The sequence below is a fragment of the Paroedura picta genome, chromosome 1, assembly GCF_049243985.1.
Source record: "Paroedura picta isolate Pp20150507F chromosome 1, Ppicta_v3.0, whole genome shotgun sequence".
Taxonomy (NCBI): domain Eukaryota; kingdom Metazoa; phylum Chordata; class Lepidosauria; order Squamata; family Gekkonidae; genus Paroedura; species Paroedura picta.
Window position 1 is genome coordinate 26,165,923 of NC_135369.1, and position 26,429 is coordinate 26,192,351.

General features: G+C 47.5%; 1 protein-coding gene across 2 annotated transcripts; it reads right to left on the reverse strand.

The window, feature by feature from the left end:
• Nucleotides 1–638: 638 nt before the first annotated feature.
• Nucleotides 639–26,429, reverse strand: GCKR (glucokinase regulator). 2 transcript variants are annotated; one of them, XM_077329750.1, is made up of 19 exons: nucleotides 25,545–26,429; nucleotides 22,725–22,880; nucleotides 21,716–21,784; nucleotides 19,449–19,517; nucleotides 18,134–18,207; nucleotides 16,307–16,373; nucleotides 15,276–15,329; nucleotides 14,556–14,650; nucleotides 13,611–13,716; nucleotides 11,813–11,931; nucleotides 11,529–11,627; nucleotides 11,070–11,167; nucleotides 9,768–9,844; nucleotides 8,689–8,785; nucleotides 7,238–7,335; nucleotides 5,790–5,873; nucleotides 5,024–5,173; nucleotides 3,447–3,581; nucleotides 639–3,213 (listed from the first exon to the last, which is right to left on the reverse strand). In XM_077329750.1, exons 1-19 carry the CDS (start codon nucleotides 25,602–25,604, stop codon nucleotides 3,046–3,048), a joined length of 1,875 nt encoding a protein of 624 aa, XP_077185865.1. In that variant the 5' UTR covers nucleotides 25,605–26,429; the 3' UTR covers nucleotides 639–3,045. The 2 variants fall into 2 exon arrangements, with proteins under 2 accessions (XP_077185865.1, XP_077185874.1); XM_077329759.1 differs by lacking the exons at nucleotides 21,716–21,784; nucleotides 22,725–22,880; nucleotides 25,545–26,429 and adding an exon at nucleotides 20,211–20,343.

Sequence of the window (26,429 nt, forward strand, 5' to 3'; positions counted from 1 at the left end):
ATCCTGGCTCACATCTTACCAACCTTCTTAGCCATTCTAAGGAGCCTTATTCATTTTTTAAAGACATTTTTATTGGGGGGGGGGCAGGAGAGAAATATTACCCATTACAGAATTACTACTTGAAGAAAAGATAAGCATAAAGCAGCATTTCGCCTTATTTGTTCAGGTAATAACCCACTTTCTTCCCCGGTTGTGGGGTCGGCCAGTCCGGCAGAGCAAGTGGCCCCAAAGTCATCCCATCATTTCCATGTTAAAGTTGCAATTTGAACCCAGGTCTTCCTCCAGCCCCTAAACCATACTGATTATCAGAGGGGGGAGGGAGACTCGTGGCTGAAACCATTGTGTTGATAGGGCGAGTGCCTGAGGGGACCCTCACAGAATCGCTGGAAGGAGACAACAATTGGGGAATCCCACCCTATACCCTGAAATACCCCCTTTCCAAATACTGTAACCATTGAGGCATTTGAGCAGTCTGATTCCACCCTCCAACTACTAAACTCCTCTCAGTATTCTGGTTTTCCAAGGAGCACATATGCTCTTAAGACAGAAGCTTTTGCGGAAGAAACCTGGCATATTCTGCACACCTGGGGCATCAAGTACGTCTGTGGGTGGCCCAGTTCTTTTTTTTTTTTTGGTGGGGGGGGGGTGAGTTTTGCTTCCTTAGGATGGCAGAAGGCCAGCCACTTCATTATAGACTGCAGTGATATTTGGAACATCCTTCTGATTTATGCCTTGCCCTTCTGCCAGTAGAGTTTGGCTGGAGTGGTTCACACAGCAACTGCGTCTGCAGATTTCAATGGCATGCAGAATCAGGTGCTGTTAGTGAGTGACGCTTCACAGCACTTCCTTAAGGAGCTTCGGTTTGCATTGGGTCAGAAGTGGATTCTTTGACGATGGTGTTGCCCCTGCCTTCAGTAAAAAGCGGGGTGTATGTTTCCATTGCAGAGACTGGTTTGACTGGAAAACTGGGCAACAAGGTTCATACCACACCTCAGTCAGCTCACAAGAATCTACTCTGAGCAGTTCACAGGAACTGTGGGTCTTGGCCTGTGCACACCGGTTGGCAAAGTCAGGCAACAACCTAGGTTGCTACTACTCCATTCCTCAGTCTTCTACCAAAAAAGAGTGGGTTATAACAACTTAAAAGGAGACATGATTCAAGTGGGTAGCCGTGTTGGTCTGAAGTAGCACAATGAAACCAGAGTCCAGTAGCCCCTTTAACACCAACAAAGATTTATTCAAGGCGTGAGCTTTCCAGTGCAGGCACTCTTCCTCAGACTAAATGAAAAAACCATCATTATTGTGGAGAGTAAAATTCATCACATGTGATGTTAGTAATATATATAATATAATTTTGAATTTAACTCTCTGGTCTCAGGACAAGAAGATAGTCACCAGCACAGCTTGTCACTTGCAGGGATGTTTCCACGCTTGGGTGGAGACGGATGGGGCCAGCTACAACTGGGAAAGTGTCTGCCATTAATTACTAACGTGGACAGCTTTATTTCTCCATATGTTTTTGTGAACAACAACTGAACTCAAAAGGACTGATTAGCTGTTTTAGCAAAGAATTATCATATGGCATCATATGGCTTAATTTAGATATTATGACACAGTTTACTGATTGGCCATAATTTGCTTTTGCCTTATATCTCCACAGTTGTGATGGTTGTTCATTTAGTCTGAGGAAGCATGTGTGCACTCGAAAGCTCATGCCTTGAATAAATATGTGTTGGTCTTAAAGGTGCTATTGGATTCTTAAAAGGAGACAGTGTTTCAATGGCCTCCACTCTCTCCTTTTTTATAATTCTTAAACAAAACCACTTCTGCGGCTCAGCACTATGAACCAGCAACTCCCCTCCTGTAATGAAGCTGGGCTGCAGAAGGACCGCAGACTGCCTTGGGAAGGCATGAGAGAAAAAGAGACACTGCTGGAAAGCATGCAGGGGATTCAGGAGGATGTCACAGCTGGGAAGGGCAGCCTCTCCAAGGGCAGTTGTGTTTCTCAGAGGGAGAATCTCGAACAGTTTTTTGAAGTTGGAGAAGGTGTGGGGAGCAAGAGAGGGAGATTGCGTGCAATCCTTCCCTCCCCTTGTCTTGTTCCTGGAAAAAGCCACCCGGGAGATGCTTTCATCCTTGTGGGGGGGAGGATTAGAGGCACCTCTAGTATTTCTCTTGGAGGTCACCAGCAGGGCTAAATGCAACTTTCTGGTGGCTTTCCACTGAGGAATTCGGGGGAAGAAGGGGTTACAGTTATCAAAGCAATTAGGACAGCTGTGTTTGTAAAATTCTACTGCAGATCCCCCAGGGCAGGACCCACAAAAACAAAAAAAAACATCTAAACTGAGGTGGTGTGTTCCTTGGAGGCATCTCTCCTCTCTCCTTTGCTCTGGAGTGAGACCCAAAGGCAAATAAAAGGGGGAGTCGGGCTTCCTTCCTCAGCCTTTTGCATGAGCCTCTGTCCTTCAAAGGGGGAGCAAGAGCCTTGAGCAGGAGGGGGGGGAGTTGCATTCATACACAGCTGTTTCCCTTGCATGAGACGGAGCAGCCAATGCTGTGTCCCATCCCGCGGATTCTATTTGCTTCTGAACAAGGGTCCCACACAGGCAGTCTGCCCTCACTCCCACCTTGCTTGCCACCTGAGAATGGTTGTGGCTCGGTGGCAGAGCATATGCTCACATGCAGAGGGTCCCGGGTTCAATCTCCAGCATGTCTCATTTAAAGGACCAAGAAGGAGGCTTCTGTATGGGATCTGGAGGCCTGCCAGGCCGCAGTGGTGGAAAGTGCCATCAAGTCACAGTGAACTTATGACAAGCCAGCAGGATCTGCGAGGCAAGAGAGGAAGACGTGGCTTGCAATTGCTGGCCTCTAGGCTTGTGTGCTTCGGCCACAAAATGAAGCAGGGCCAAGGAAGGAACGGCCAGAAGTGGCTTCTCCGGAGCCTCTCTGGCTGGAAGACAGGTTGTCCCTCCAGTGCAGCACATGGAAACAGTGTCAGCAGCACCTGCCCCTTTCCTGCCGGGCCCCAGGGACTGCCGGTCAGCCCTACGTGCTGTTCTCCTCGGGATCTGATTTGCTCGCCCCTCGCTTGTGTCCCGGCGCACTGAAGGCGGCATCAAGGGCCTCGCGGAGGGAGGAGGCAGCGTCAAGGCGGGAGCGGGCCTCCTGGACCGAGCAGCCACGCAGCAGGCAGAGCAGAGCCGTGGGGACAACCTGGCCAAGGAAAGAGATGCTCTCTGTGAGGGCTGGGCGCTCCGCTGGGTCCCGTCTGGGCTACAAGGGCTGGGAGCAAGGAGTGGAATTGTTCAGGGGAGAGGTCAGGATGGCGCTCCAGCTGGGCCAGGAGGGGCAGGAATGGCTAAACTTCATTAGGCTGGGCCCAGCAACGGATTCCATGCCTCATCCACCCACGCTTCTCTGAGTCAGGGAGGGAGGTAAAGGCTTACCTGGCTCTTTTCTGTTGCCACAGCAATGTGCTTGGAGACTTCAGCCGCACGGATCTCTTCAGAGAAAGGCTCCGGATGGTAGATCACCTGCAGCAGCACTTCCAAGCACTTGGCCTGCGATTGTCCCATGAACCTCTGTTGTGGGAGGGACAGCTGTCAGATGGGAGCAAAAAGGGCAGCTCCCTGCCACTGGGGCGGGACATTCGTCGCTCTGCAAGAGTCCCAGACCTTGGTGGGCCTTTGGTGGGCCTTTGGACAGGGAGGGAGACCTGAATGTTTGAGGGCCAAACCCGGCACTGCTTAAGCCTTGCAGGGTTAATTATGAGGATAACCACCCTCCACTTGGAGGTCCAGATTGTTGTTACACTAAACAGATTAGTGTTTGACACATCATGTCTGTGTTACCCATCTCAACTTTGAATCAACCACAGGTCAGCTGGAAGTTTCCTCCTGGGAACTCAGTGTCCCCCCCCCCAGGCCATTTCAATTTAGGAAAATGATGTTGGGAGAGACTAAAGCCCCTTCATCTCTGTGGTCAGGATCCCAAATCAGGGCCCGGTGTGTTAGGGTCATGAGTTCCCAGTAGGCATTCTCACGTGCCCTGTAAGTGACTCATTCAAAGTCCGGTTGGGGAGATCCTGATGCAGCGTGTCAAATATGGTAACATGTAGCTTGGCCCTCCGAAGAAGAGAGTGGGATTCAAATGTCTGAAAGAAAGAAATGTGGAGGGCTGGAGCCACAGGGCCAGGCACAGAGTTAGGAAATGGAGGAAGGTGCTTTTTCCCAACCTCATCTCTGTGCTTGTGTGTTTGTAAATAAGGTGCCATCCTGTCAAAGCTGGTTTATGGCAACCCCATAGGGCAGGGGTAGTCAACCTGTGGTCCTCCAGATGTCCATGGATTACAATTCCCATGAGCCCCTGCCAGCATTTGCTGGCAGGGGCTCATGGGAATTGTAGTCCATGGACATCTGGCGGACCACAGGTTGACTACCCCTGCCATGGTGTATTCAAGGGAATAGTAGCTTGTCATTGTCTTCCCTTGCCTTGTGACCCTGGAATTCTTTGCTGATCTCCCATCCAAATACTCTTCAGAGCCAACCTTGCTTAGCTTCCAAGATATGAGATCAAGCATGTTGGAGCCTCCCATTTGATACCATAAGAGAAAAAAGAACCTACCCTAGGCTATAATAAACAATTTCACAATAAATGTAACTAAAAATGTCTTATCTCTTCTTTTAATAGAACAACCAAAACGGCCTCCAGATTAAAACCGTTTTCAAGTGAGTTTTCATCAGTGGTTGTTTTTCAATTTAATGTTTGCTAGTGAAGTCTTTCAATAGGATCAATTCTTCTTGGCAGGATTTAAATAATATATATGCTTTGGGCTGATCCTGCGTTGAGCAGGGGGTTGGACTAGATGGCCTGTTGGCCCCTTCCCACTCTATGATTCTATGATTCTATTCTATATATGGCCTTTGGCTCATAGGTACGGGGAAGATTAGTCAAAAGACTGTTCCCCCTGTTATTATACTCATTTTGAACCGTCCTTTTTTCGTGTTGTACTCCCATTTGATACCTGCAAGATGCTGACTGCTCTCCCAAAGAGCTTGGAGTTGCTCACTTTCAGATCCACCATGTGGTTGCGTAAAACTTTGCCTTTCAGCACATGGGCTCCAGTGCTGACCGTGTTCAGGATCCACTTGGTGCTCAGTTCCCTTTGGAACCTCTGCGTAGAACCAAAGGGAAGAAGAATGAGCCAGGAGGATGGGCTGGCAGGATATGGCGGTGCTCATTCCCACTGTGAGTGTAACAGCTCCAGGCAAGTCCAATAAGAAGACCTCCTAAAAAGAACTGTCACCAAGGAAGCTGCAAGGAACCCGGGCCAAACAGCTCGCACATTCTGACTTGGAACCCCTTCCTGCTGTTGGAATAAGCAAGATCTGCAGTGTGCATAACTGAGCAGACTATACAGGGTGTCCTGCAGGGGGCATCAGAGATGTATAATCAGCATAGATAGGAACTTCCTGTTGATTGTCACATTGTGCTGATTGACTCAACAGGAGACTTCCTGTTTTTTGAGCACTTCCTCCCTGCTTGCCTCCAGAACAGCTGAACAACAGAATGACTGCAGACAATGGTTATTTAGACTGTAGGTGTCTCCCTCTCTTTCTATATATAGTCATTTCTCTTCTGAATAAAAACTGTTATTCTTTAAGCAGCTGGTGCTCTCTCTCTCTCTCTCTCTCTCTCTCTCTCTCTCTCTCTCTCTGCATATTCAAACTGCGCAACATCCCCCCCCCCCCCCCAGAACCAATGATTGTTAATCCTGCTGCATGGGTTACCTGGATGAAATTCCCTTCATACTCCAGGAACAGGATGGGCCACATGATGCTGATGATGGAGGGGAAGAGTTTCTTGAGAGAGGCCTGTGGGGAACAGCCAGGGAGGAGTAGAGAGAGAAGGAAGAACTCTTCACCTTCAAGTTCACCTCTAAAGCAAGTGGCAAAAGTACCAGGGAAGAACGTGGGGCACATGCCCTTGCCCAAAGTCTTTTGACCGAGGAGATAGCTTTCCAAACACCACGGTGGATAGTGGTCCTGGAATGCCGTTATCCATGTTATCCTCACCACAACTCTGTGAGATAGGTCAGGCTGAGAATATGTGACTGACTTGAGATTACCCAGTGAGCTTCCCTGGCAGAGCAGAGATTCAAACGTGGATCTCCCACATCAAACACTCTTATCTGAGGTCTTATACCAGGTGGGCTCTTCTGCACACAAAGCAGAGGCTCAGCCACTGAGCCATGCACATGTTTCGCAAGAACATTGGCAGTGGCCATAAACAGAATCAGTTAGGAACCCCAAGGTGGAGTTGCAAAAATAATTTTAAAAATTTTCAAATATTTATTACATAAAGTGCACTAGTTCAACCTATTAAAAATAGTTATCATAATTTAAAAGCATCACTTTTCTAACTACACATGGAATGCACTCACAGTAATTTGACCACTGAGGAAGACCCCTTGGTGTCAAAACGCATTTGGTCCATTCTATGTTGGTTTATTCCATGTGTAATTAGAAATGTGATGCTTTTAAATTATGATGACTGTTTTTAATATGTTGAACTAGTGCACTTTATGTAATAAATATTTGAAATTTTTTAAAATTATTTTTGCAACTCAACCTTTGGGTTCCTAATTTTTCTGGTTAGGTTGGGTTTTGGTTTCCCTTTTTAGTTTTGCATGAACAGAATACGACCATTGGTCCATCCAACTTGGTATTGCCTATTCCAGGGTCCCCAACTGTGGCGCCCACCAGGTGTTTTTAGAAAGTGGGTGGGGCCAAGTGGGGCTTCTGCCCAGCAATTGGCCATCTGATTGGCTATTGGAGCTTTGAGAGGCAGTGCAGATTTTTAGAACCATTGCTTTGGCAATAGCTGCCACCACAGCAGAAGGAGCTTCACTGCATGTGTGAAGGTGAGCTGTGGCAGCCATTTTGTGGCTGGCTCCACCTCTTGTGGCAGCCATTTTGTGGCTCTTTCCATCACCTTGGTTCAAAATTCTAATGGTGCCTGCAGGCTCAAAAATGCTTGTGGACCCTTGGTCTGTTTTGACTAACAATGGTTCTCTAAGGTCCCATGGAGAGCTATGCCATTCCCTGAGCGCCAGAATTCCTTATCTTTTGTAATTAGCTGGGTTGGGATCCCTCAGGCCCTACCCTGCCATCCTCTGGGACCCAAGGCCCTGCTAAGCACAAAACACCTCAAAGGGAAAGCCCTGTGGGGTTCTTACCGGCAGGTACTGCCCAACGGTGGCATGACAAAGCGCTTGCATATTTGATGTCCTCTCCTTCACCTGAACTGCCAGCTTCTCCACCTCGACAAGGTCATCTGCAGGTGAGAAACAGAGAGAGTGAATTCATGGCAGCTCCCTCCTACTGTCATGCATAACTGGACGGAAGGGTTGCCAGCTCCAGGTCGGGAAATTCCTGTAGCTTTGGGGCTGCAACCAGGGGAAAGTGGGATTGGGGGAGGGGAAAGATTTCAGCAGGATAGAATGCCATACAGTCCATCCTCCAGAGCAGCCATTTCTTCCAGGAGAACTGACCTCTGTAGTCCGGAGATTAGCTTCACCAGGACTGATTCTGTACTTACTATGTTTTTTCCATTGTCGATCCTACTGAATTCAGATCGATTTGAACCTGGGTCTTCCTCTTTGCTTTCCCCCAAATTGAAACAGAAAGCGTTCTGCACTTGATTGGGGAAGCTCAGAGTGGGGAAGGTGGAAGGGGGTCAGGTAAAGTCCAGCCGGCATTAAAGGAGTGTGCTTTATTTCTTTTCTTTTGACTGCCGGTGGAGAAGCCAAGTGCAGCACAAGGCTGCTCATCTCTTTCTTCCCTATCCTGAATGAGCGGCGGCGGCGGGGGGGGGGGGAGGGGAGGGGAGCTGAGCCACCAGCAACCTCACAGAACAAGACAAATTGTGGTATTCTGGAGCACTGTCACTTTAAAACAGGTTCCCAGAGGAGGGCAAAAATACATTTTGGGAGGAAAGTCTTGCAACAGGGAACCAGGAAGTCTTTGAACTGACACCCAGCCAATCAGGGTCAAACTACTTCTCTACCTCAGCAGGCAGGACATTAATCCAGCAAAACAAAGATCTACACTTTAATACTGGGAGCTCTCAAAGTGGCTTTATCAATTATCACGAATTATATCCGTTCCTGGATATCGTGGGTGAAAGGTATGGTCACTGCAAATCAATCATGCATGAGGGAAAATTTAAAGCGCCCAAAATCAAAATGGAAACTGAATTCAGTGTAGACGGGAGGGATTTATTCAGACTGGAAGTGGATAAAAAGCCCCATGCAGATTCGACCCTGGATGCTGGCAACCCAAACAGAAGACCAGACAGGCACACCTTTGAGTTGCCTAAATTGTGAGAGATTCCCAAAAGAATGACAATTTGGATGCATTATGGATCTCTTCTGAACTCAGCTCAGTAACATTTGTGCTCAGGGAAAGAAGGGGCTTTCTCCAGCCCTGATAACCGAGAATCAAACCCGGGACCTTTGGTGTACCAAGCTGGTGCTCTGCCACTGAGTTGTGCATGACTTTTAGAAAGTAAAGCAGCTCTCAAAGCAATATTTGCTGCCAGCCCCTCAGTGCTTGCTGGATTCTAGCAACCCCCCTTTCTTCCCGCCCCCAGCTCCTCTTGCCCTGTTCTCCGGCCTCTTGACCTCACCATCCACTGTGAAAAGGAAGAGGACGGTGTCAAGCTCGGTCAATGACGGGAGGATGGTTTTCACAAAATCTTGTTCAGAGAAAGCAAATTTTGGTCCCTGCCAAGGAAAAGTCAGAAGAAGAAAGCTGTCAAGACGCTCTATGACTTTTGTGTATGATACACTGGGCCAAAAATGTGCCAAGTGGAGGGTTCTGTAGGGTGGTGAAGGCATCACTTTCCGTAGTAATGAGCCAAGAATCCAAACAATGTGAGCTGGATCCCACAGCTCCCAACCACAGAGGGCAGCATTTCCCCCTGCCACGAGAAGCCTCCCCCTGACTCAAGAGACTTTAAAAGAGCCCTGAGCAACAGGGGAAGTTTCCTTGCGACAGGGCAAGCCCCAAATTAGGGGGCTGGATCTGTGAACTCCTGTCTTAGATTTGTTGGGTTAAGTGTTTGGATATGATTGCTTCCAGGAGTCAGATCAAGATAGTCGCCCTGTTTGTCTGCCTGTAGCAGTAATAAAAAGCAGGAGTCCAGCAGCACTAACAGAAATTGAGGCAGGGGAGAGCCAGTTTGGTGTAGTGGTTAGGAGTGCGGACTTCTAATCTGGCATGCCAGGTTCGATTCTGCGCTCCCCCACATGCAGCCAGCCGGGTGACCTTGGGCTCGCCACAGCACTGATAAAACTGTTCTGACCAAGCAGTGATATCAGCACTCTCTCAGCCTCACCCACCCCACAGGGTGTCTGTTGTGGGGAGAGGAATGGGAAGGTGACTGTAAACAGCTTTGAGCCTCCTTTGGGTAGGGAAAAGCGGCATATAAGAACCAACTTTTCTTCTTCTTCTTCTTCTTCTTCTTCTTCTTCTTCTTTCAGGACTCATGGCTCGTATCTGAAGAAGTGAGCAATGACTCACGAAAGCTCATGCCCTGCCACATTTTGTTAGCCTTTAAGGTATGACTGGACTCTTCCGTTCTCTACTGCTTCAGGAGTCAGGGTTCCATTTTGGGTTCCATTTTGGGTTCTATGGAAGTCTATAGAGAAGAGCCCCTTTCTCTGTTGGTTGCCCTGTCCCCCATTCTCCTCTCCATTCACTCACCTGTGCTATGAGGTCAGCCTCTCTGTTAAACATTTCACTGTGATCCCCAATAAGAAAGCCCCGTACGTCGTTGATGTCTGCACCACAAATCGATAAAAAAAGGTTCTTATAACCTCCATAAAAGAAGGGATCTCCCACACCCTCACCTTGGCCTTCACCATGGGAGGAGGCTGAAGTCGGTTCCCAGGTCCTCATTCGTTCCTTATTAATGAATTCAACCAAAAGCATTGAGGAGAGTTTCAGACCCCAAAATAAGGTTTGGACCACCAAACGTCATACACCCTCATGTTCAACTTCAGCCTCCTCAACACGGGCCTCTTTTCATTTCAAGCTCTTCTTAATTGTCCATAGCCTACTCTCTCCCCCCCTTTCTTAGCGTATTCTATATAACAAAGCTAGTAAGAAAAGGTATTTCTATCTTTCCTTTCCTTTAATGAATCCATTGTTATAGCCCAAGAGCTCCTATTGATAGGCCGGATAAGAAAATAAACTAAATAGCAATGTCATCATCATCATCATCAGTATTGTAGTAGTAGTAGTAGTAGTAGTAGTAGTAGTAGTAGTAGTAGTAGTAGTAGTAGTAGTAGTAGTAGTAGTAGTAGTAACCATCCCTCTTTGCGTCAAGGCTCAGGGCAGTATGCAACATAGATTTCTACAATAATGTTAAAATCAGAATATAAAAACTATAATAATAAATAATGGTAAAACACTCTATCCCAGTGCTCCATCTCCATATATTTGAGTGGTGTGAGGGTGTCTCAGGAGGGTGTACAGTCTGTTTGTGTCCTGGCCTCAGCCGTATGCCTGGTGGAAGAGCGCCATTTTGCAGACCCTGCAGAACTTGGATAGTTCCATCAGGGCCTGCATCTCTGCCAGAAGTGTATTCTCCCAGGCAGGAATATGTTTAATAAGAACTGACAAAAACTTTCAGCTTCCTTTCCAGCCAATCATTCAGCAACCCTTTGTGGGGAAGGTAATGTTGCCATATCGTGTCCCAAAGCAGAGATCCAGCACTGTCTGACTGAAATAAACAGGGAACATTTTAATAAACCATGTTCTAAGGTGCTAGGCCTTCCTGTTGCACAGTTAAAAAACCTGTCCTTCCTTGACGGAATATCAGTTCTTCTAATGGGACAACATTCAATTGAACATTCAATTGAACATTCAATTCAATTGGCACCATGAAAACCTCAAAATATAATGGCAAAGAGTAACCAAAGCTATGCCAGGGTGCCCTACCCACACCCAAAACGTCTCTTCCCATTATGCAGTTCCTTTTCCCTTGGAGGGGGGGGGACTCACCTGCCCCAAAGGTGGGCATGCACTCTGCTCCATCCATGATGGCAATGATGCCCAGTGTGTGCCACCCGACCATGTACACATAGGCCTTCTTCTGTAGGCTGGGGGAGGAAGGAACAAAAGTTAGGAAGAAAATAATTTATTGATATATTTAGCCCTTGTTTTTTCTCCAATGGGGATCCAAAGCAGCTTACAATACTGTTCTTCCAGCCAATAATACCCTTGTGAGGTAAGTTAAACAGAGAGTATGTGACTGGCCCAAGGTCATCCAGTAAGTGCCCATAGCAGTGTAGGGATTTGAACCTGGGTCTCCCAGACCCAAATCCAGCACTTCAACCACTACACTATGTTGTCTACACAAGTGGAGACACTCAAACCACTGGGATGCTCTGTGTATGATTGTGGAGGTGTCTCCATTCTTTGCATGACAGCGAGAATCCCTTTATTACTTCTTGAGCTCACCTGGTTCCTGCTTGCTTCACCAGGGCTGCAATCTTCTTACTGTGGCTATAGGTGACCTTGTGGGCCCGTTCATAGGTGCGCAGGATCTCCAGAAGACACCTGGGAGAGGAGAGGGTTTTTTGAGAGAGGCACCTAGGGTTGCCAACCTCCAGGTGATGGCTGCAGATCTTCCATGATTACAAAGGCTCCACCCCAAGATATCCAGGAGATAGCAACCCCATAGCCAACACCGCTAGACTACTGTCTTCGGCCATGCAGGATTCCCCTTGACAACATCTACTCACTTCTCTGAGATCTCGCTGTCCTTGGAAACAGTCTTATGGGCCGCCAGGAGCAGAGTCTCCAGGAGAACCTTTGTGGCACTGCCGCCCTTCATCCGTGAGGAGCCAGTGATGCCTTCCGGCTGAGGAAGGGAGAAAGCACAGTGGATGGAGACACACCCACCCCTGGTTCTTTGAACATGAGAGGCTGCCTAAGATGGAGTCGCTTTGCTACACTGACAGATTTGCTCCAGCGTAAGCTTCCGTGGGCTAGAACCCACATTGCCAGATGCAGCACGTTAAGTGACTGGCTGTTTGGTCAGCTGGTCATTTCTCAGATGGTGCTGGTGGGTAAGGGATGATCTGTGGATGGCTCTGTTGGAGCATCTAATGGAGCTAGGAGAAGATGACCCACCCAGCTGAGCGACAGGGCAGAGATGGGTGTGAAGACACAGCTAAAGAAAGGGAGGGTGGGGAAGAAGCAGAGAGGAGCTGTAGAATCTCTCTCTGGCCTTTCCTCTCTTGGCACTTGCTCTTGGGTGGTGGTTGGGCTACCAAGCTCTTGGTTGGGAAATACTGGAGATTTTGAGGCTGGAGCCTGAGGAAGGCGGGGCTTAGAATCATAGAATATCAGAGTTGGAAGGGACATCCTGGGTGATCTAGTCTGACTCACTGCACTTTGCAGGACACCACCCTATTGCTCATCCACTGCAACCTGCCACCCCCATGAACCTTCACAGAATCAGCTTGGGGGAGAGGGAGTTACTTTTGTAGGGAATAATGGAGGCCACATCCCAGAAGTGGCCATTTTCTCCTGGTGAAGTGATTCCTGTCAACTGAAGATCAGTTGTAATAGCGAGAGATCTCCAGCCACTACCTGGAGGTTGGCAACCCTAGGTAGTGGATCTGTATAAAGCACCTCTTTGCCTATCCCTGTACTTACATGTTTGCAAATGAAGCAAATATTACCTGCTTCTCCGGTGCCCTGAAATCCAAAGAAAAGCAACCCAGTATTGTTCTTCGGACTTCTCACTGCTTGAAAAAGTGGGTCGTCATAACTATATGTTCAAGCATGCTTCTCCATGCTGAGTGACCACACAATCTCATGTGGGATTTCTCAGCCAGTTCTAGCCAGGTGGACATCAAAACTAAATACTTTTAAAGTTGCAACATGCTCCCTAAATGTCCTTTCCTGGATATGAAGAGAGAGGTAGGATAGGGAAAGTAAGACCTTCCTCCAAAGAAGCCCTCCTTGTGGTGGGACATAACTTAGGGCAAGATTGGGTAGATTTCAAAGCAGCTTCCTTCCAGGGAGAGAATGGCTGATCAGGGGCTCAAGCCAAATGGAACTAGGCTAGACCCCCATGGAGGGTCAGCCCTTCTTTCTCTCAGGGGTGGCATCTGTTCTTTGAAATCCACCAAATACTGCCCTCCATTGTATCCTACCACAAGTAGAGTTTCTTTGAGGGTGATGGTGGCTACCGAAGGCAAAGACCTCATAAGGGAGTGTGCTGGGGAGCAATGAGGGATTTTTGTTGGGAAGAGTGGGTCTTTCTCAACCCAAACAACTTATCTCCTAGCTTCTGAGGGTGACTGTGCCTCGCCCACTTGCGTAAGGGCTGATTGCCCAAGCTGAGAGTGAGGGTGGACTGGCAGATGGAAATGGTACAGCTGCCAAACTTCCCCTCCAGATGTCAACCTCTGCTACATGTGAGGATCTCAAATACATCCAGAAGCCACCAATGCTGCCCCCAGATAACCTGGATGGAAATTCATAGCAGGAAGGCATCCCTCCCCCATTGTGCACCCGCTCATCACCTACCCCCACTGCAGGGTTGAGGATGAAGGCTTTATGGGATTCCTGCAGCTTCTCCATCCGCTCGGCCACCTGTCGGAAGGTGGAATGAAAATCCTCAATCTTCTCATTCCTGTGGGGAGATGTGGGGTCTGAAAGACAAACTCAACTAGGCCACAATATGACAGCCTTTTAAGGGGGCTCTCCATCCTCTGCAGCCCTCACCTCAATAAGATCTGCCTCAGTTTTCAAAAGATATTGTTAGTTTCTTTAGTTGAAGTGAGAGAACCACTGTGGGGTAGGGGATAGAATGCCAGACTATCACATGGGAAATGCAGGTTGCAGTCCCAGCTCCATCTCTGAAACTCCCTGGGTGACCTTGGGCTAGGCCGCCAGTCACAAACGCTCAACTTAACCTACCTGACTGGGTTGTGAAGATAAAAAGGGGAATGATGTAAGGCACTTTGAGTCCCCATCACAGAGGAAATCAGGCATTTGTGATGTAAATATGTGAATGTGGCACTTCATATGAAGAAGAAGAGTTGGTTCTTATATGCCGCTTTTTCCTACCCAAAGGAGTCTCAAAGCGGCTTTCCCCTCTCCACAACAGATATCCTGTGAGGTACAAGAAGAGTTGGTTCTTATATACCAGTTTTCTCTACCCAAAGGAGTCTGAAAGCGGCTTACATTCGCCTTCCCTTTCCTTCCCCCACAACAGACACCCTGTGAGGTAGGTGGGGCTGAGAGTCCTGATGTGACTGCTTGGTCAGAACAGCTTTATCAGGGCTATGGCGTGGAATAAAATGGAGGTTTGTGGTACTCAGTTTTCAGCACCTCTTCCAGGCTGAAGGGGCCTGTTCAACACACCTTGCCTTAAGGCCCCCAAAGCCAACTCTGGCCCTGAGTTCCAGGATCAAGGAAGATCTCAGATCCTAAGCTGTTGTCCCAGTCAACCCTTCTGTGCTTCCTTACCTGGCCATCGAGACTGGGTTGAATCCCACCAGCACTGGAACAAAGATGTCCAGGTTGTTCATGCAGAAGTCTAGCTGGCCAGCCACATAGGGAGCCTGTCAAAAGCCAAACCAAGCCAAGACAGTCAAACAGTCAGGCACCATCTTGCTCTCCTTCTCCTTCCCAGCTGCAAATAGATACTGATACTGATAATGATACAAGGCAATATCATGATGGCCCCAGCCACACACGTAGCCTCCACCACCCATAATACCATACCCAGGAATGTGTATCCCATTTCTCCACCCATATTTCCTTTGATAAATCTGTATCCCCAATATGGGAAACTCAGAAATTGTTGCATGCCCCAGAAGGCAACATCATCTGTCATATGTGCAAGAGGACTGTGCTATGGCCAAGTTATCCAAGGTTCTTTTCCTCCCCATACTACCTTTGAGGCAGGCCAGGCTAGGCAGGCTAGGTTGGGGGCAAGGGGATCAGAAGTGGTGGTCAATGGGGAGATGAGAAGGAGCTGAGTCCAAGGGGAAGGAAGCACTTCCTTGGTCTGGGCACACATTCCCTCTGCCATGTCCTTTCAGAAAAGGTCATGGGCAGATCTGCTCTTCAGGCTAGCTGCATTCTTTCCAAGATTAGGGACTCCTTACCATTCTCCCTGGCCCTAATGAGGAGGCTTGAACAGCACCTTCTCTCCCCTCCCCAAGCCCTAAAGGAGCCACTCACAGACAAGCCACAGGAGATCCCAAAGAAAATGACCTTCTTCTTCCCTTCGCAGACCTGAGTGAGAAAAGGGTGGACCAGGAGATGTCATTGGTTTCCAGAAAGCATCTGCTTCACCAACCCTCCTCGCCTCTCTAGGAGGGGTCCTACATCTTGTTCCAGGCATGGAGGACCTACCATCTTTGCTGTACAGTGTGTTGAGGGAGAAGGTGTGGAACTCCCTGCCACGTTCCTCCCCATCACTGTGTTGTGTACCTGATGATGTGGTGTGGTAAGCAATACTCCAGATTACTTCTTGGAATCCTTATAGCAAGGATCAAATATGTGAACACAGATGAATACTGAATCAGACCCTGGTCCATCAAGGTCAGTGTTATCTACCCAAACTGACAGCAGCTCTCTAGGGTCTCAGGTGGAGGTCTTTCACAACACCTACCTCCTGGTTTTAAACTGGAGATGCCTTGGATTGAACCAGGGACCTTCTGTATATCAAGCATTCTCTACCACGGAGCCACACCCCTCCTACCCTTTTGTCAGTGTTGCCAGCCAGTTGCAACTGATCTATGACAACCCCGTAAGGTTTCCAGAGCAAGAGACATTCAGAAGTGGTTTGCCATTCATCGCTTGGCTCTGTGTAACGACCATGGTATTTTTGGTGGTCTCATACAAATACTAACTAGGGCCAACCTCTCTTAGGTTTCAAGATCGGATGAGATTGAACAAGCCAGGTCATGCAAGTGGCTCTACTACTGTTTGCACTTTTTGTGTGTGGCAACTTTGGGCCAGCTACTTCTGTCTTTCTGAAAACAGGCCTTTGCTTGTTGGGACCTACATGGGACAATATAGAACCAATCAGTTCTGCATGGGAAAGGCAGCAAGTGTCCCCAGGGTTACCTCCAGGGCCTTCTTGCTCAGGATCTATACTATAGGCAAGCTTATCTGTAGACCACTTCTGGGGATCAAAAGGCCTGCTTGGGTCTAGATGCTGCTTGACTCCTTTAGGTCTTACACATACTTCATCTCAATAGCCTCACCTTGTTCAGATCTTCTATGCCAAGGAGTGCATTGTCCTCCGGACCCTCCTGCGATGCTACAAGAGACCTGTGAGAAGAGAAGGCCTGTGAAGGCCTTTACAGTCCCTCAGACATGGAGTTCCATAGCCCAGAACCCCAGCCAACCCATCATGCACAAAATGGAATCCCTTCTCCAATTGATACAAATCTAAGAAAATCTGATATATGGGGGTGGTTTGGTTATTTCATCCTCTCCTAAATTTAGATCTGGAAATTGTCCTGGAGAGTTAAAAATTCTATCCACTTGAACATGTGACATGCAAACTAGTTCTGCAATTTGTAGCTGGTCTTCATTAGACTGGAGTCTTTCAAGTCCAGTTACACTGTCAAAGCGTGAACAGTGGAAGGCTTTGGTAACTATAAATAATAATGAGCACAGTAACAGCATTAAAAATAGATGCAATCAGCATTGTTACATTGGGGCCTTCCATAAGCCAATCAAGTACAAACACTACAGCTGGATAATAAGAGGACACATCGCTGAACTCATATTTTTCACCATACTTTCACCAACATTAGTCAGAGAGGCATAACTACCACAATTAGAGTGGTGAATAAGAAAATGCTGAGTCAATAATCATTGCTGCTGCTTCTTTTCCTTTTATCCTTTAGCTGGTGATTGGTGGAGCAGGTTGTCATCTCAGCCAATACACTGCTGGTTTTTTTGCCTTATTTATATGTTTCCACTCTTGGTGGTAGTAGTTTTGGCCATGTGGATAGTCAATCGCTGGCTTCTAAGGTCTTCCTCGATCTGTTTAAGCCACGTTTTCTTTGGTGCCAGTTGTTGGCTCTTCCATTCAGTTGGTCATTTTTGCCAGAGGAGTTTATGAGGCAGTCTGCTGGTGTTCATTCTGCAGACATTGCAGTCTGCGCTTTTGGAATTGTTCTTCGATTTGTGGCTGGTTGTCACATTTTGTCCGAATTGTCTCATTTCTATTATGATCACATAGAGAGACACCCAGAATCTACCACAGGCATTGCATTTGAAAGGTCTCGAGTTTATGTCAGGTTTTTGTAAAGTCCATGTTTGGTGTCATAATTTAAATTTTTCAGCCAGTAGTCCACTTCTCACCAGCACCCTGGTTCCCTATTGCTGAAGCATCAGCTGCCCTGGATTCGGTAGCATTATTAATTTCATTTATCATTGGATTCACCAGAAATTGATTCTTTTTCTGAGAAGAAAATTAAGCCATGACTCCAGGAACTCCCATACACACTGCAGCCCAGATGGCTATCCTGGTTTTACTCAGTGTTGATTCTCTTCTGAAAACACTGTCTATTAATCATAGAATCATAGAATCATAGAGTTGGAAGGGGCCATACAGGCCATCTAGTCCAACCCCCTGCTCAACGCAGGATCATCTTCTGTCCAATCCAATCCACTGATGACACAAACTGTAGCAAAAGCTGTCTGTAACAGACCCAACACAATCATGCTTTTCTGACTGAAGATGAAGTATCTGTGCAATCCACTCCAGTTCACCCAGATGTTACCAGAAACATTCAAGTATGAGAAGAAGCAAGGGTTCCTCAGGCACTGCTTCCACCCTCTAGTCTAGAAGGCAACCTTGGGAGAAACACCACCACCTCTGAGAAGTCACTGTCCTGGCAAGGGTGAGTCAGCTGTCCTGCGGCCACTCTAGCTTCCCATTTATTTATCATTGTAGGGCTTGCTCCACCACCCACTTCTCCAACTAGCAGGGGCAAACCCACAAATGGAGGTAACATATCTCACATACCAGATTAGCAACCCCTGCAAGCCCCACGTAGCCATTTTCTTCCCCTTACCTGTCTCCCCCAGCAATGATGTAAGTGTATTGTGGCAGCTGTCCCAGGCCCTTCAGAAGCTTGTTAAAAGACACCTAGGAGAGATGGAAAGATAGACAGCCAATGAAATGAGAAGGCTATACTAACCCCATGCATTCCTCCTAAGGCAGTCAGGGGTCTACCATTCAACAGGTCTTTGTGGACAAGCTAACAATTCCCTTCACATCCATACACTTGCTAAACCTTTCAAGAACATATTTATTTAAATATTTATACCCCATCTTTTTTTGAAGCTCAATGTGATTTACAAATCTAAATTTGGGGGGATTTCTGCACCTGTTAAATGTAGCATTGTATTTATTCTATGAAGACGCTGCATTCCAGCTGCTCCGCATGACATTGCCAACCTCCAGTGTGCGGCCAGCAAACTGCTTGCTATATCGTCAGTTTCATCAACTAGCGCTTTAAAATGGAGAATGTAGCCAGCTGTTTACTGCCCAGACAATGCTTGTTGGCGACGTCGTATGGTGGAATATAACGACAACGAAAAGTGAGCATTTAACTATTTTTAACGGGTGCGGAAATCCCCCTAGTTTGCCTAGGGCACCAAAACCCTTCAGCCAGCCCTCTCCATTGAATTAGATTCAGTGGCTGAGATAGCTAATCAATTCCCTTGAGTCTTGCTATTGACCTATTTGCTGGTTTTATGGGACTTCCATGCACAGTTGCACTTTTAAAAATATGATTGTTAGCATATTTTACATTTTGACTTGATGGCTGCCTTAAAGATCCATAATGGGAGGAAATGCACCATAAAAAAAGCACTAAAGAAATAAGATATTCTGTATCTGTTCGATTTGCTCGTTATATCCTTGTGTTTTGGATCTGTATGATACAGAAGTTCCAAACCTCTTCCTCCATGAGAGCCACTTCTGGATAATGAAAAATATCCTGAGTTACTAACCCAATACACATAGATATTTTTAAAATTCCCTGTTAATGTATGAAGTTCTAGGGCTGCACAAACTACCCAGCTTCTGATGGTAGTTCCCAGTCTCCAGATTGGGAAAGACCTAGATTTTAGGGGTGGAGCCTAAGGAAGTCAGGAAGTGATTAAGGAAGGCAGGGAGCGGGGTAGAATGCCCGACAGCCCACCTTCCAGAACAGCCTCCCTGGAAACCGATCTCTGTTCAGTAGTAATCCCAGGATATCTCCAGCCACCCCCTGGAGGTTGGCAACCCTACACAGAGGCCTTCAGTACAATCTGTTTCAAGGCACTGTACAAACCGCTAGCCACAGATGCAGGAGAGAGGAGGGAAAGGAGGAGGGAACTCACAGCCATGAGGAAGGCAAGCCGGCCAGAGGCCCCACCACCGCTCAGGACGATGAGGGCCTGGTCTGGTTCCTGAGGAAGGAAGAGGAGAATAAAGAACCCTTGAGAGGAAACTCCCTCCCCTCGGCCACCCCGCCTTCCCTCCTGCCACTGGGCCTTCCTGGAGAGGAAGCAGCAGCCTTTCTTTGGGGCCTCCTCCCCACCTGGGAAGGACTCCTGCCCAGAGGCTGCCAAAATATACACGCCAGTAGAAGAAAGAAGTATCAAGCTGGCGATGGTGGAGTGATTTAATGTTCAAACCAAATTCACAATATTCAAAACAAGGGTCACTGCTATAGAGGAATTGTATGTAGTGAAGTTAATATTAGTAGACCCCTACAAATTTGAATTTATGAGGCCAGTTTGGGATTGAATTATACACCCATGATATTATAGAGACTACCATATTCGCCGGCGTATAAGACGACTGGGCGTATAAGACGACCCCCCAACATTTCCACTCAAAATATAGAGTTTGTTACATTACATTACAGTACTATGGGCCACTATGGGCAGCTATGTCTATCCCAATTGAAGTGCACCCGACATATAGGACGATCCCCCCCCCCACTTGGAGACATGTTTTTCAGAGGACAAAAGTAGTCTTATACGCCTGCAAATACTGTAAGTTATGTTCAACAGTCAAAAAACATTATTAGAGGATTGAATTATTCCAATATTGAGATTTAGAATTCACTGATGAAGAAATTGAAAACGGACATATACCTGGGAATCTGTTTTGAAATTGTTTTGAATATTGTGAATTTGGTTTGAACATTAAATCACTTCGCCATCACCAGCTTGAGACTTTTTTCTTCTACTGTATCACGGATGATGGGTCTTCACCTGTTAAAATATACAAGCCAAGCACGTGTGCACACACGCACACACACACGCACACCTGTAAAGGAATGGGCGCAAGAAGGCTTTTGGCTTTCTGTGCCATGCAGTGTAAATGCCTCTGAGCATGTGCAGCGGTCAGGGTGCTGCACGAGGATCTGGGAGACCCAGGTTGAAATCGTCCCTCTGCCATGAAGTTCACTGGGTGATTTCGGGCCAGTCATTCACTCTCCACCTAGCCTACCTTCCAGGGTTGTTGTATGGGAAATCCCCTGAGTTGCTTGGACAAAGGCTGGGATAGGTTGCTAGTAAATAGGTCATTCTTATCTCAATAGAGTAACCCAACCAAGCCCTGCAGATTTAGGATTGAAATGAGCAACTTCCATTTTTCCTCCCTTTGTCTATAGGCCAGGTCAAGCCCTAGGACAACTGTATCCCCAGTCAGGCAGCCCTGCCATATTTTAATCAGTGCACACCCTTCCATTCCACCTTAGGATAGCGTATGTGACAATTCAGCTCATCTGCCTAGTAACAGTGGATCCCTCACGGAGGGCTCAACAACTTTATCATAGAACTAATCTGTCCATGAGTAGGGTTAGTGGTACTTGGAAGGCATAATCTGGAAGGAGGAGCACAGCTGGTTTATTTATCCATGTAGCACGTACTATGGGCCACACCCTTCCCCCATGGATCAGAGCTGTAGCCTCTCTCCTTCCCCCTTTTCCCTCTTTAAGGATACTCGGAGTGATACCCCTTTCTACTGCAGGGGTTTCTCCAGAGGAGGGGGCAAGGGCCAACCCAGGTAATCACCAGGCATGTCCTGCAAGGCTGGAGGGGGGAGTATTAAGACTGAGAGACACAAGTTGAGAGGCACAAACTGGTCCTAGAGCACAGCTCCAGACTGTTTCCACTTGGCTCCCTCATGATCAGGAGGACAACAGACTGTACATGAGATTGGAGGGTATTTCTTGGGCTCAAGTCATCCAAGATGTCCCCATCATGAGAGAAATAAGAAATAATTCAAAACGGCCTTTCTCCCATTCTTTCCATGGCACACACACAAGCCCATTGGGCCACCAGAGAAAAGGAGGAAATCTGGACAAGCAGGTAGAAGATGGACCAGTTTGCAAATTGCTCTCTGTGAAGCCTGGTTTGTGTGGACCCTTTTAGCCTTCCGAGCATTGTCTGCAGAACAAGATGAAAGCAGTTGTTCTTCCTGGGTTTCAAAATGAGGATCCACTGGACTTTGGTTCCATAGTGCTGCCAGGGCAAGGAACAGTGTTCAGTTATAGAGGCCTCAAGAAACATGCATGGCCTCACACACACACACACACACACACACACACACTTCCTACAACACACACACAGCACTGGGCATCCACCTATCCTACCTTCAGCACCTCTTGTACTTTCCCAATGATGTCCATCATTGTCTTCAGCACCGAGTCACTGTACAGCCTCTAAAGGAGATACAATAGGAATTTAAGTGCCTTCTCTCTCAACACCAAGCTCACCTTGATGTCAGGTCCAGGCCACAGGGGGTTAACAAACCATCAGGGGGACAGATCCCTTCATGAGGCCTATGTGCCCAATGGAGTTCAGAAGGGTCTCTGGTTGGTTCTGGGCACAGGATTGTGGGGACAGGAGGATACCTCATAAGAGAAGAGCCCACATGATATGGCAGGGGTTCCCCAACCTTTTTGAGACTGCAGGCAGCTGTGAAATTCTGACACAGCGTTTTGGACACAGCCACAAAATGGCTGCCATAAAATGGCTGCTGCAGGAGGTGCATAGTGCAGGGGGTTGGACTAGATGACCCATGAGGGACCTTCCAACTCTATTATTCTATGGTTCTAGGTGCAAAATGGTTATCCCAGTTTACCTTCAGTCATGCAGCTGTGACCGAAGCAACATTTTAAAAAATCAGTGCAGCTAACCAAATTGCCAGTGGCCAACCAGAAGCCTTTCTGGACATAAGCCCCTCATTGCCCAACCTACTTCCTAAAAACATTTGGCATGCACCAGAAAGTTGTGGGTGGGCGCCATGGTGCCCTTGGACCCTGTATGAGGGACCCCTGCAATAGGATTTCCATCTATAGTTACCAGTGAGGTTTTACCAGAGTACAGTAAAGCAGTAGCATTACCTCACATGATCTGGACAATAGAGTTCTTTTAATACAGCCTAAAATCCTGTTTGCCTTTTTAGCCACCGAATGACACTGCTCTTTGTAGTCTGGTGATCAGCTGTAATTTCAGGGGAACTCCAGGGCCCAGCTGCAGGCTGGCAACCCTCTGTTCACAGGATCCCAGGAAAAGACTGCCTAAATGGACTCAGGATCCAGGCAGTGGGTCACATCCTGATCCTCCCTCTGGCATGGTATGTTTTGGAGAGCGAATTACCTTATAGTTGACCAAGGCTTCATCTTCTTCCTGGAAGATCTCAGCATCACAGTCCTTAAGGAGCTGGACAATCTCTGTGGGGTCAGCTTTGTCGATTTCTCGAGTGATGGGGTTCGATTTTTCTGTGATAGGCAGGGCTGCCTCATACCCCGCCAACTGGAAGACAAGCGGCATGAAGGATCAAGGCCTGAGGAAAGGTCTGGGCAATAAGGATGGTGCACAAAGGCAGCTCGCCATGGCAGAAAGGACATGCAGAACTTCAAACAGCTCCAACAATCACACTCACAGCAGCCAAAATATTTGTCTTCAGCATGTTGCACAATGTGAGACATCCCATCCTCCAGCAGAAACCCAGAGATTCACATAACTTGGAATGTGCGTGGTGCCGTGAAGTAAGGTTGCGTGAAAACATCTAATAGAATTTAGCCCAGGCTGGGCCCAGTCATTGAAGGGCACAGAGCTATTGTGTGCGTAGGTTCCCCTTTGAGCAAGAAGCAAGTGGAATTGGGTCCCTGAGCAGAGATGATGATGAAATCCAGGGGGGGCATAGCAATTTAGGCTAGGATCTAGAAGACTTGTGTTCAGATCCTCACTCTGTCATGACATTTGCTGAATTACCTTGGACAAGTCACTCTTTCTACCCAACTACCCAGCAGAGTTTTTGTGAAGATAAAATGATGGGTGTATCGCTGAGTTCCCTGGCAGAAGAGTCTGAGGACTAGGCAGTGTGTGTGTGTGTGTGAACCTTCCAATCCAAATGGAAGATCTACATGTTGGGAGCCTCTTGTGGTGCAGAGTGGTAAGTGGCAGAAATGCTGTCTGAAGCTGTCTGTCTGTCCATGGGAGTTCGATCCCAGCAGCCGGCTCAAGGTCGACCCAGCCTTCCATCCTTCCGAGGTGGGTAAAATGAGTACCCAGCTTGCAGTTGGGGGGTAAAATGGTAATGACTGGGGAAGGCACTGGCAAGGCCATCCTGTATTGAGTCTGCCATGAAAACACTGAAGGGCATCACCCCAAAGGTCAGACATGACTCAGTGCTTGCACAGGGGATACCTTTACCTTTACACCCATGAAGAATACCCATACATACACCACCTTCTTTTGCACTAATGACAAACGGAATAAAAGACAAACATGGGGAGAACCTCCTTAAAATAACTTATACTATTGTGAGCATTTAGGCATGGAGCATTTAAACTAGACCAGCCACAAACTTTGCAGCCCACAATGACTAAAAGCCAGATCTGAAGCGCGTGAAAAGGTTTTGGCTGACTTCCAGGGAGCTGCTTTTGCAGTTAGCCAAGGGGGAGGACCATCTTCTAATATGTGCATGTGCGTGTATGCATACACAAGCGCATACATACTCAAGTATTCGTATGCTGTATACAGACTAAGTGTTGTCTGAGGACATTAGAGGGTTTTAGTGATTAATCCCGGTCCCTTGAATTGAGTCCAGAAACTACCTGGCTGCTCGACAACATTATTGTCCTCCCAGGTCTTCCCAGAGTCTATGCAATCAAATGTGTATTGTGGGTTTTATGCAGGGAACTGAATATCTGGCACAGAGAGGCCTTTTTAAGATCTGGGCCACACCATTTAACTAACCTGAAATGGTCTCAAGGAAGCTTACTTGCCCCATTGGGGGCATCATATACTCTAATGGGATACTGTTTCCCCACCGGGGAATGTCTTCAAAGACATTTGAAGAGCACCAACAGACAGCTAGCTATTCTAATGAACTGTAGCTAAATAAAATTTTGTTTCTAAAGTTTCCATAGATAGAATTAAAGTAGGAAAGATAAGACAATGCTCCTTCATATGCACAGGCAAACAACTGCAAAAGGAAAGCAGCTCCAGGTGAACCTTTAGGCCAGCCTTTCTCAATTTTTTTACCATTGAGAACCCCCCCCCCCTTCAGACTTTGAGAAACCTCAGATGTGGCACAATTTTGCAGAATATGATTGGAAAGCATTGCTGTGGACACATCCACTTGGGGCACCTCCCCTCCCCATCTACTCTAGGCCCAATCATTGGTCATGGGGGGCGTCAACATGACCATATATGGTCACATCACCCCATAAATGTTTACCAAATTTAAAAATAAATTTTAAAAATGAAGAAGTTAATTCAACCCACATAGGAAACCCTTGCAGGGCCATCCAGAAACCCCAGGGTTTCATGAAACTTTGGTTGAGACAGCCTCTTCTACATGATGGCTAGGCAGCCATATATGCACATAAAAAGATGCCTTCTGCCAAGTCATTGGTCCATCTACCCCAGTATTGTCTGCCCTGACTGGCTGCCACTCTTCAAGGTCATTGGCAGAGGAAGGTCATCATTGGAACTGGATACATTTGGGGCTCTTCTGCATGTAAAGTGTGTACTCTGCTGAGTGAAGGTTGCTCCCTTGGACCAAAGAAGCTGGTCCTTCAGACAGGTATGTGAGGCCCAATACAAAACTACCGTCTTCAATAAACCTCCCTGGAGGGGCTATCAAAACAAAGCAAGGTGGGCTTCCAAGTGAAAGTACCCCTACGATTGTGACCATGCTCCCTCAAGGCCCCTTTCTTGGGAAACAGCTGCCTTTCTTGGGAAACAGCTGCCTAGATGCCTGTAACCCCCCTCCCATGGATCATCCTCACAGACTGGCAACCAATGGCTTATATTTTCAAGAGTCATCTTGACCAAGCTCCCAGTGCCCTTCATGTCAACATGAAGGTCCAATGCTGTCCTGAGTGAACACAGTTGGCTGGATAATCTCGGACACAGTAGTCTCCAGTGGCCTTTCCCCCCGCCTAAGCTTCTCCTGTTGTTCCTTACCTCCCACTTGCCAGGGTCTGGTGTGTCAATAACGTGAGAGTATTTCTTGGTGCCCCTCATGTTAGTTCGTGGCCAAGTTCAGGCTCTGAGCTACAGGAGGCTGACTTTGCCCTAACCTTATCAGGGCTCTGCAGTAATGATTAATCCTGCCTAGTTAAATTTCAAGCTCCTCTATCTCTCTGCATCCCACAGGTAGGCATATGTCCCTTACATATCTACAAAGGGGACCCTAACTCTGCCCTTGCCAGATCTCAGGGGCATGGCTGGCTGCTTGCGTCATTCCTGGCTTTCCGGGAGGAAACAGACCCAAGCCACAGCTGCGCAGCCGCACTCCACACCACAGTTAGGTATAAGATCCATAAGCAAGCACATGGAAAGGCTGAAAGAAGACAGGCAGTTTCCTGTGCAGGTGTTTAGTCCAGGCAGCTCTGCGCCCAGCAGGTAGCAATCCATTTACTTCGAATCATGGAAGGGACATTCAGGGTCATCTAGTCCAACCCCCTGCACAGTGCAGGAACTCACAACTACCTGCCCACCCATGGTGACCCCAATTTCATGCCCAAGTGACCCCTCCACCAAACATCTCCAGAATCCAGCCTGGCCTGGAGGAAATTCACCTACCATCCCATAGTGGCAATTAGCAATTCCCTGGATATGCAAAGAAGGGCCACAAGAGACAAACACTGGAATACAACTACAGTACAAAGAAAGGAAATACTTCCCTTTGAAACTTCCCCTCTAATCCCAGGATTCCAGATGCTGGAGAGATCTATTAGCTGGGAAGATTTAGCAGCTGAGGAGGTGAAGATTGGTCAAGGGATTGGAATGCCTCCGACTGGCACAGTCGGGATCAGAATTGGGGACAGGAATTCACAGCTCTTGACA